Source organism: Larus michahellis, chromosome 5, assembly GCF_964199755.1.
Source record: "Larus michahellis chromosome 5, bLarMic1.1, whole genome shotgun sequence".
NCBI classification, from domain to species: Eukaryota; Metazoa; Chordata; class Aves; order Charadriiformes; family Laridae; genus Larus; species Larus michahellis.
Genome location: NC_133900.1, coordinates 74,676,793 through 74,686,864, shown reverse-complemented (window position 1 = coordinate 74,686,864; position 10,072 = coordinate 74,676,793). Strand labels below are relative to the sequence as shown.

General features: G+C 44.6%; 1 protein-coding gene across 5 annotated transcripts in view; it reads right to left on the bottom strand.

Moving 5' to 3' along the window:
• Positions 1-506: 506 nt before the first annotated feature.
• SPATA18 (spermatogenesis associated 18) overlaps positions 507-10,072 on the bottom strand; it is a 29,390-nt gene continuing 19,824 nt past the window's right edge. For 4 of the 5 annotated variants that reach the window (XM_074588048.1, XM_074588049.1, XM_074588050.1 and 1 more), the window contains one exon: positions 4,712-9,707. In XM_074588048.1, coding sequence (XP_074444149.1) covers positions 9,700-9,707 — 8 coding nt within the window. In that variant the 3' untranslated portion in view covers positions 4,712-9,699. Of the gene's footprint in view, positions 3,436-3,960; positions 4,452-4,711; positions 9,708-10,072 lie in introns of those variants that run through there. The other variant, XR_012587105.1, reaches the window with a different exon arrangement.

The following is a 10,072-nucleotide window of genomic DNA, read 5'->3' as shown; positions in this document are numbered from 1 at the left end:
TGCAACATGCCCTAAAAGCGGTATTACAATGTGAACAAGTTACCCTGAAAGCAGTCACAAAGCTTAGCCCTAAGAAACAGAGAAAAAAAAATGGATAAAATAGTCCTTCAGATTTTCTGAATTTTACTTTTGTGTCACAAGAGATTCTGATAAATCTTTGTTGTAAGCTATTTAACATAACTGCATATTCTAATATTTCAAAAACAATGAGTATAGAAATTTTATACAATAAACTTTGTGTGATTTTTCTAAACTGCAACATTTGGGCTTATTTTTTAATTAACAAAGTACTTAAGAATCACACTTTTTCAGAAAATAGACAAAAACTGAAAAAGACTTGTTACTTTTTAAAAACTGTTCATTTTTTATTAACTAAAATCAGTCAGCCATAAAAAGCGCAAAGTATATAAAAATTCATAGGGCAAAATGGTTTCTGTGAATAGAGGATGATGCTTCCAAATAATGAATGTTTGTCTTGTCCATGCTCATTTGGGGGCACATGTATCAAGAACACAGAAACAGGTTTTCACTGAAGGTCCTGAATGCAGTTCACATAGAGAAGCATCACATCTGCTTGGGATAGATTATAGTCCTCTAATCTAAAGTGCTAAATGCCAGCTACTGTAGTCAGTTGCCGAGGTGAGCTAGTCCCATCCACAGCGGAGCGGCAGAGCTTGATGCACAGGGGCATTTCCCGAGGCAGGGAAAAGCCGGGCAGTGGAGAGACCCACCAGGAGCCAGCAGCTCTGGTGGAAGACAGTGACAAGGTGTGGGCATTGACAGAGCCACAGCAGCTACCCCAAATCTGTAAAAAACAGCCTGGGGACTACAAGTGACCAGGACTGCTGCAAACAGAGTGTGGCACAGTTTGCATGGCAGGGTGTCATCACTCTACCAGCTCAAAAGGTGAGTTCCATTGGTGGTCATCGCACTCTCAAAAGAGTAGAGTTACCGTATCCACCTGGCAGAAAGCCGTGTCCTCTGCACTCACCGGGATGGATGTGGCAACCCAGACAGAGCTCCCATGAAATCATGCAGGTCTTGGGCTGCAGGGCTTGACAGAGACTCTCGCTAGTAATGGATGGCAGTAGTGAGAACAGCAGTGTGAGGTGTGACCAGGTGGACAATCTGCTAAACTTGGTAACAGAGCTACGAGAGGTAGTAGAAAGGTTAGGGAGCATCAGGGAGTCCAAGAAAGAGATAGACCGATGGAATCATGCTCTGCCCTCCCTGAGACAGAAACAGGAACAGTCACAGAAAAAAAAACAAGTTAAGGGGATCCTGTATCCTCTCCACGCCATGCTGAAGAGAGTACCTTCAAGAAAAGGAGTGAATGGAGGCAAGTCCATGCCCGGGGTGGCAGGAGAACTCCCTCCTTGCCCACCCTACCTTCCCAGGTGCCGCAACACATAGTCCAAGGGCCACCAAAAGAGAATTCAGGGCCTCGGGATGGTTGGTAAGGGAATCTGGACCACAGGGTATTTTCTCTTCTCTCCTTCCAGTTGTGGGCAGCAACATGGGAAGAAATAGACAGACACAGTCTATTAATACATGGCTCCGTGGCTGTTGTCACCCACACAATTTTGGGGTTTTTGAGAACAGGGCAGCCTGCACAGCACGAGGCTTGCTGGCGTCAGATGGGATTCATCTTTCTGAAAGGGGGAAGAGGGTCTTTGCTCACGAGTGAACAGAGCCTCATTCACAGAGCCTTAAACAAGGCTTGAAGGGGGAGAGGGACAATATCAGGCTTGCCCGTGACAAGCGGCGGGACAACACACCAAGGTTAGAGGAATGGGGTGCTAGTGAGGGCCCTCAGCCTGTTGCTCTCACATGTGCTGGGTATGCCGGAGCACACTTGAAGTCTTACAGACACGAGGGAAGGGCTCCATAGGAAATAGGAGCCAACAGGGGAGGAGTCAAGAGGGGAGGACCCAAGAGGGGAGACACTGGTGAAATACCTCAAAGGAACAAAGATGTGTTCCTCTAAGAAAGTGACACGGCTGACAGCCCAGAAAAAGTGCGGCTACAACAATGCATGCAGCATGGGCAACAAACAGGAGGAGCTGGAAGCTGCCGTGCTGCTAGAAAGATGCAACATACTAGCCATTACTGAAACCTGCCGGGACGAATCCCATGGCTGGAGTGTGACTATCCATGGCCAGCAACAGGAGAGGAAGGAGGGGCAGAGGCACTGCTCTCTGGGTCAAGAAATGGGTGGACTGTGAAGAGCTGTCACTGAAGAATAGCCAAGAGCAAGCTGAAAGCTTATGGGTAAGAATTAGAGAGCCAGGAAACAAAGGGAGCCTTGTGGCTGGTGTCTACTACAGGCAGCCTGATCAAGGGGAGCCTATTGATGAAGCCTTCTTACTCCAGCTACAGTAGAAGGCATCACACTCACAGGTTCTCGTCCTGCTGGGGCACTACAACCAGCCCAACAGCTGCTGGAAAAGTAACACTGCAACCTGTAGGCAATCCAGGAGACTCCCAGAGGTGAGTGCCTTGAAGAGAACTTCGTAAGCCAGTTAATAGACAGCCCCACCAGAGGAGGGGCCATACTGGACCTGATGGGCATCAACACAAACAAGCTAAAGGGTAACATCAAGATTGGAGGCAGCCTGGGCTGCAGTGCTAAGGAAATGCTGGACTTCAGAGTCCAGACGGGTGTGGGCCACAGGGAAGAAAAGAGTCAGGACCCTGAATTTTAGGAAAGCAAACTTCCAGATCTTCAAACAGCTGGTCAACAGCACCTTCGGCGACACTGATGAACATCTAGTTCAGACCAAACTGATAGAAAGGGCACCTGCAGATTTGCATGCGTGACTTGTAAGTAGAGGGAGTAGGGACTACACATTCATACCGTTGCCCACGTACGCGTTCAGAAGTTTTAAGCAAAGCCTTAACGGTCAGTAACGCTGAGTTTATTTTACAAAGAAAAATCCCTTCTGGCCACTCCTCCAGCCTTCCTGGCTCAGCAGGAATGCAACGTGCTGCCTCCTGTTCTGCAGGTCATGAGCAGCCCATTTCAGAACGGCCTCCAACGTGGCCTCTTCTTTCACAGGGAGCTCATCCTTCTCCAGCAGGCGTTCCAGCTCATGGAAGGAGAGCTCCAGAAACTCTGTGGACACCCTGCTCACCTCCTCAAAGTGATGCAGGATGAACTCACGGGCTGCCTCTCGCAGGTCAGGACAGTGGTAGTAGCCTGTGAATCTCCAGATGCCCACGCAATTTTCCAAGCAGAGCTGGGACTTTGAGAACTCGCAGCACAGTCTGACGATGCCCAGGATGTTGAACTGGTCTGCCGCGATCAGCAAACTTTCAACGTTTTCCGCCGTGACCGACACTGTGCCGGTGTAGGCGTACTCCATAATGAGGCCCATCGTTTCCGGGGAAGTGCCAGGGACGTTACAGACGTTCATCTCGGCATTGCCGCAGTTGCTGGAAAACAAAGCCCAGACAAAAAACAAAGCAGTGCTGGGGAAGAAAGCGGCCTTGCTGCATTAAACCCTGACCCCGTTATCCCCTGTGCCTCCTGCCCCGGGCACCAATTTGGGCACTAGCAGTAGCCGTGCTGGGAGGCCGTGGAGTTTTATTAAGGAAGGGTTTACTAGCCCGTTTTTTGGATAAGGAGCCAGAGGGTGAGTGGGCGCCTTGCTTCACCAAGAACACCAGAGAATAACGGTGCGTGGGGAAGGAAAACCTCCCGCCTGACAGCAGAGCAGCCAGGCTGGCCACGCTCCCAGCCCTGCACCGCATCTGGGGCTTCGTCAGACACCGCTTCCAGTGCTGCTCTTCGATCTGAGCTCGCGGAGGAATTTTGGTGTCCACGGAGGTCCCGGGACTAGGGGGAACTGCTGGAGGAGAGTTGGAGTGCCGACGTAAGCGCTGGAGATACACGAAGGCCATGTGGCACAGAGCAGGAAATACTGCTGGGCCCCGTCCCCTCCTCTGTCAAGCACTCACCTGAAGTATGGACTGCAGCCGGAGAGGATCATCTTGTGAGCGTTGAATGTGACGCCATCCACGCTGATGATCACATCGCCCAGGTTCCCTTCCGGGCAAAGCCCATTGAAGGCCGGGCAAGCCACAGCATTCATCTTCCTCTCCCTGGGTGAGGACGAGGATGCGGTGCGAGCCAAGCTATCGCCCACGTCGAAGCCTGAGGCAGTGGGAGATGCTTCTCTCTCGGGTGCTGACAGCACTGTGTCCTTGCCCTCCCTCCAACCTCCTATTAGAACCCCTGCCTCTCTGCTGGCTCTGGAACGTGCCCCATAATGACATCACAGACGAGGGGAGGGGACGTCAGCCCCTGCGCAGCCCCTCTGTGGGGCCGAGGTCTGGGTCCCCGTGCTCCATGTTGCCATGGGGTCCCTGGGCTCTCTGGACTTCAACACAGCAGAGCAAATCAAAGACGTACAAACCACTAGGCACCGTCTCTAAAAGACTCCAAGCTCCTAAAAGAAAGCAAAGAAGGGGAAAGGGACTTTTGGCACACAGGAAAACTGACAGAGAAAGCACTGCGTTTATTTTACAAAGGGGAGGGGACGTGACCCCCTGCGCAGCTCCTCTGTGGGGCCGACATCTGGGTCCCCATGGTCCATGTTGCCGTGGGGTCCCTGGGCTCTGTGGTCTTCAACACGGCAGAGGAAATAAAAGATGTACACAGCACTCTCTATGAAGGACTCCAAGCTTTTAACAGAAAGCAAAGAAGGGGAAAGGGACTTTTGGCACACAGGAAAATAGACAGAGAAAGCAAGTGTTCAAAGGACAAGTAGAGTCAGGACTCTCGGTTTTAGGAAAGCAAACTTCCAACTGTTCAAGGAGTTAGTCAATAGGATCCCCTCGGAAACTGCCCTCACGGACAAGGGAGCAGAACAGAGCTGGGAGACCTTTAAGTCCACTTTCCGTAGAGTGCAAGAGCTCTCAGTCCCCTGGTATAAAAAAAAATCAGGAAAGGAGGGCAAGACACCAGCATGGTTGAGTCAAGACCTGCTGCTCAAACTAAAGGACAACAAGGAAATGCACAGGCAGTGGAAACAGGGACAAGTATACTGTGAAGAGTATAGGACATTGCCTTGTTGTGTAGGGATAGGGTCAAGAAGGCCAAGGCATAGCTGGAGCTGAACTTGGCAAGGGACACAAAAAATAATACGGGCTATGGGCTTTAAAGGGTAAGGCTATGGGTAAGGGCTTTAAACTAAAAGAGGGTAGATTTAGATTAGATATAAGGAATAAATTTTTCACAATGAGGGTGGTGAAACACTGGCACAGGTTGCCCAGAGAGGTGGTCAATGCCCCATCCCTGAAAACATTCCAGGTCAGGTTGGACGGGGCTCTGAGCAACCTGATCTAGTTGAAGATGTCCCTGCTCACTGCAGGGAAGGTTGGACTAGATGACCTTTAAAGGTCCCTTCCAACCCAAACTATTTATGATTCTCCACTTTGAAGAGAAGGAATTAGCCTAAAATGACCTCTTTTTTTTTATAAAGAGCTTGGAATGCAGGTCAAAGCCCTTTAGGAAAAAACAATTTCACAGGAAGCAATACTAACAGTGGTAAATAGCATCTTTATGCTGACATTTTACTTTCAAGCAGGTAATGTTACTTTGAGAACTGGGGTTTCACAACGCAGAACTGTCGCCTTCTCAAAGCCATAAGAAAGTATAAATACACCACCCACTTCATCTGTGTTTGTGCCTTCATCTGCTAACAGTAAAGTGGTCCATGGTTGTGCTCTGTTTACCAAATGAAAGGTACAGCTTCCACGTAAACAACACACCTGCGTGTCAGCAAGAGCCTGTGATCCATTTACTTACATGTGTGGTTTTAAACTATCAAAAACCAGCATAAAATGAAATGTACATTTCTTTAGTATACTTGCTAACTGCACGACTAAAAGAAACATGACACAGTCTTGAAACTTAAAACATTCCATTTGAACACATGCTAATGTAGCTGCGAGCCATAATGAACAGACTTTCATTTCTTTAATGCTACAGTAAGAAAATCATTGTGCAGTTAACACCAATCAAAAACTGCTGACAAAGGTTACATAAAGCTGAAAGACTATTTAATTCTGATGGCACTTTTACAGGATGACAAACTTTTGCAGTACATACATGCAATATAAAAGTAAAGTTAAAAGGCTCAAATCCCGGAGGATGTACAGGCAATTCTCCAGGGAACATTTTGATAATTTTTGGCCTTCACATTTACTTGATTCAGGCTGTAGAGTATTTTTGCTTTAACTTACCACTCATCTCCAGAGCCTCCTACAAGACCGAATCAGCACCACAGCTCACTGATGGGAGGACTTCACCAACCTCCTGCTCCCAACTTTCTTTCTCCTGTCAGGATGCTGAAAGAATCTATCTAAGATAATTTCTGAATTTAAATCTTCATCGTGCAGTAGCAAATTTAGCTCAGTCATTCACTCTCAGTATCTGCTAACTCTGCATGAATCTCTATGTTATTGAGCTGCAAACATTGAAGAAGACTGAAGATATTTTTATGAGATTGCATTTTCCCAGAAATAGGTGATAAAACATCCACATGTTTAGACTGACTCTGGGACAGCCTTTGAACTGAGACAGACGTTAATCAGCCTTCAAAGAGATGACACGCAGGAGAAATTCTCCAGCAATCTTAAAATCCCTCACAAGCATGTGCTGCTCTACATGAACACCTTGGCCCAAAGGTGGTGCTTTTTTACATCCCGTGCAGCCTCACTTCCACCAGCCCATCTGCACAGTTTAAATTAGCTCAAAAACTGCCTTCTTTTTCCTGGTATTAACATTTTGATCATGATTATACTGTTCTAAAACTATCTTGTAATGGAAGCCTTACTGGCTTTTTAAATTTATTTATTTGTCACCTATTAGAATCCACCCTTTCTGTTTCTACTTTGCTGTATTTACAAGTGTGGCATTATCCAGTCTTGTGATTTAGAGGAAAAAAAGAAAATTAAAAAAATCTTACTTAAGATTTTAGAAACTCTTATTAAAATGTGAAGTCATCAGTTTTGCATTCACGATCTGTTCTTTCATAGGGTCTTACAAGCAATTAGAGAAGTCCCTTTTTATAAGTTATTTTGCATTTGCTGGTTCATTCCTCATAATCTTTATCGGTATGCATTCTCTGCACTGTTGCCATGTCGATAAAAAGCAGCACAGGAGCTGTTAGTGTCTAAATTGGCACAAAAAGCAATCTTCTATCTGACCTGTAGATTTAATTGGCTACAAATAAGCTGCGCAGGCAACGAGTACAAAACAATATATTCCTATAAAAAGGCTATGGGCTGCAGAGTACAACTGAGTAGAGTAAGGTTTGTTTAACTAACTGTTACCATGCTGTGGATTGAGTTCCTACTTTGCTGGAAATGGTTTGCTCCGCTCTGAAACATTATGCAAAAAAAAAAAAATAATAATTCTAGAGCTGCTTTTTTACTACTAAAAAGAATCATTGGCTGTCATTTCATTAGTTTTCTCTTTTACTTTGAGACTAACTAGTTCTCTAGGTACCTGCTGGGGGAGTAAGATGAGATGGTCCACCATGCACTGCGAATTTGTCTTTAATGGCCATTTTGGGAATAATAGTTCCTAGCAGCATCACAGGTGTGTGCAAGTCTGGAACTACTCTTCCTCTCATGCTTGTCAAGAAAAACATACTTCCTTCATGTAGTCTTAGTTTTCTCACAGTTGGTATGGAAACTTAACTTCAGCTCAAAATCATAATACAGACAGGTCTTGGTAATTACATGCAGAAGACAAACACACAACACCTAATTTTTTAAAAAACCCACATCTCCTTAGTCCTTGGTAATTACAAGATTTTGAGAGAGTCTTCCTTTTTCTGCTCAAAACCACACTCGGGACATCCAAATATCTTCTGTTGCCACACACGTTGCAGGTGCTCAGTTTTTCCAGAACTGTGGTGGTTTTAGTCATGAGATCAGTGCAGAAATATGCAGTTTTACTTCAAGCCCAGATCCATAGCTGTGACCAGCAATCAGGCTCTTAGTTGCATTTTCTCTTGTGACTTCCTTAGATAACAAGACCACATAACGTGCATGTGCCTTTGTGTCCCCGTGTTCATTCAGAGTGTCCCTGTGAATGACACTCTATGTACAGGACCTCATTTTGCTCTCATTGGTTATTAATGGGCCTAATTCCAATGAAAACACATCTGTAGAACAAGAGTCACAGCTGATCCATGGCTCATGGGGACACTAAAATCTGCCTGAAATCTGATCCTGTGCCAAAGTCTCAAGCCACATAAGAAGTAGAGAGAAAGAGCATAGATGTGTAAATCTGCATCAGATCCCTGGAAAGGGAACACAAAATCTGCTCCTGTAACTTAACTTCAAAGACAAAATAGTTTCAGACCTAATAAAAATATTTTTGCTCATGTTATTACAGTGGTACTAATGAAGTGTCATGTTCCGGTGGGCTGATTAAAAGAGGAGGCAGAAAGGAGTTTTTCCTCTTTCTGATTGTTATATCCCAAAATTGTGGAGATGAATCTGGGGAAAGCACCACGTACCTTTGAATCATCAGGTATCGACTGGAATGAGACCGTGGAGTTGGGAATTACACATCAGCTCCATTATGACAAATCCTACGTTTTTACATAAAAGCACAAGGCCCCAAGCCATCACTTGTGTGGCTTGTATTTAAAGCTGGTCCTACAGATGAGGTTCTGAGAGAAAGACAGCATCAGTTCTCTCGAAAACAAAAATGCTGATATTGAAATAGACATTTACAAGGGGAACAAACTATTTAAAGTGCCAGAATAAAATCTCTTTAGGTCTCTAATTTTTACACTTAAAATGTAATAAACACCCACAGAGATAACTGGACAGGTGGGGTTTTTTTACTGTGTTCACAAGAATTACTAATCTATCGATCTGGTATGAAAGCCCATTAAAAGTGATACTGAATAGGCCACCTCAAGCAAATATTTCAAGCCCACAAATAACCACTGGCACACTTTCAAAATACTTCAAGTTCCAAACTACAATTTTTTATGATACTCCTTTTTAAGTAAAAACAAATTTAACAAGGACTATTATGGCCTTGCTAAAGCACACACCTGTGCTTTCATAAGTAAATGTCAGTGAAGTCCTGGGGATTGCTGGAGTATTGGTAGTTTATGATCATTTTGTGCAATTTTTGCATTGTAGTTAGAAAATTCAGCTTACCACAAGGACGTAATTTAAAGGATGCTGTGTGAGACTGGCACATCCTAAGATTATTGCTATTTTCTAAAATTGTAAATAAGCACCAATTAATGAAACTGTTTTCAAGTGACAGCTAACCTCAACATTCTGCAACGTTCACCATTTAGGTTATATTAAACATCCTATTGAGATAAATTGCATCATTTGGTATCTGTGGAAAACATTCTAGAAGCAATAATTCTATCTCCATCTGGAGGATTACAGCATGCAGTGCTCTGCAAATTCTGCCAAACAAGTATGATCCTGTATTGCATGCACTTTTGTTTTTTTAAATCAGAAGGGTTGAATTAGTTTCTAAAATTATAAATAAGCCTTTTATAATTCTAAAAACCACACTGAACACAAACTCCATTTGGAGTGACAATTGCCATTCACATTATTGCAAGATTTGAGGTATTCTTGAAGAGAAAAGGCACCAGTGAAGTTGTTGTATCCAGATGTACTGAATGACAGGAACACGTTCCATTAACGTCCTGTTGAAGAAAAGGACACATTTCAGTACAACTATTTTTTTCTAAATATTTAAATTGGCTTGGCTTCAAGATGGGCACATGTTCATATAGTTTGAAAACCATCACATCACCGTTATCACTTAGCTATCTCTTTGGATTTTCAAAGGCATGGAGCCAGCAGGTATGCAGCTAACTGTCTCTTGTGTAGGGAAGAGAACAAGTTTTACTTACTACAAAACTGGCCACAATAAAGGCAACCAGCAGAGAGAACTCATGACTGTGGTCTGAGTAGGGTGAAAAACAAGCTGTCAGAAATTCCAGCCTTTTTCCACACACAGAAAAGAAAGGGGCTGCCCATTTTAAAAATAAGACTTAGACAAGTATTT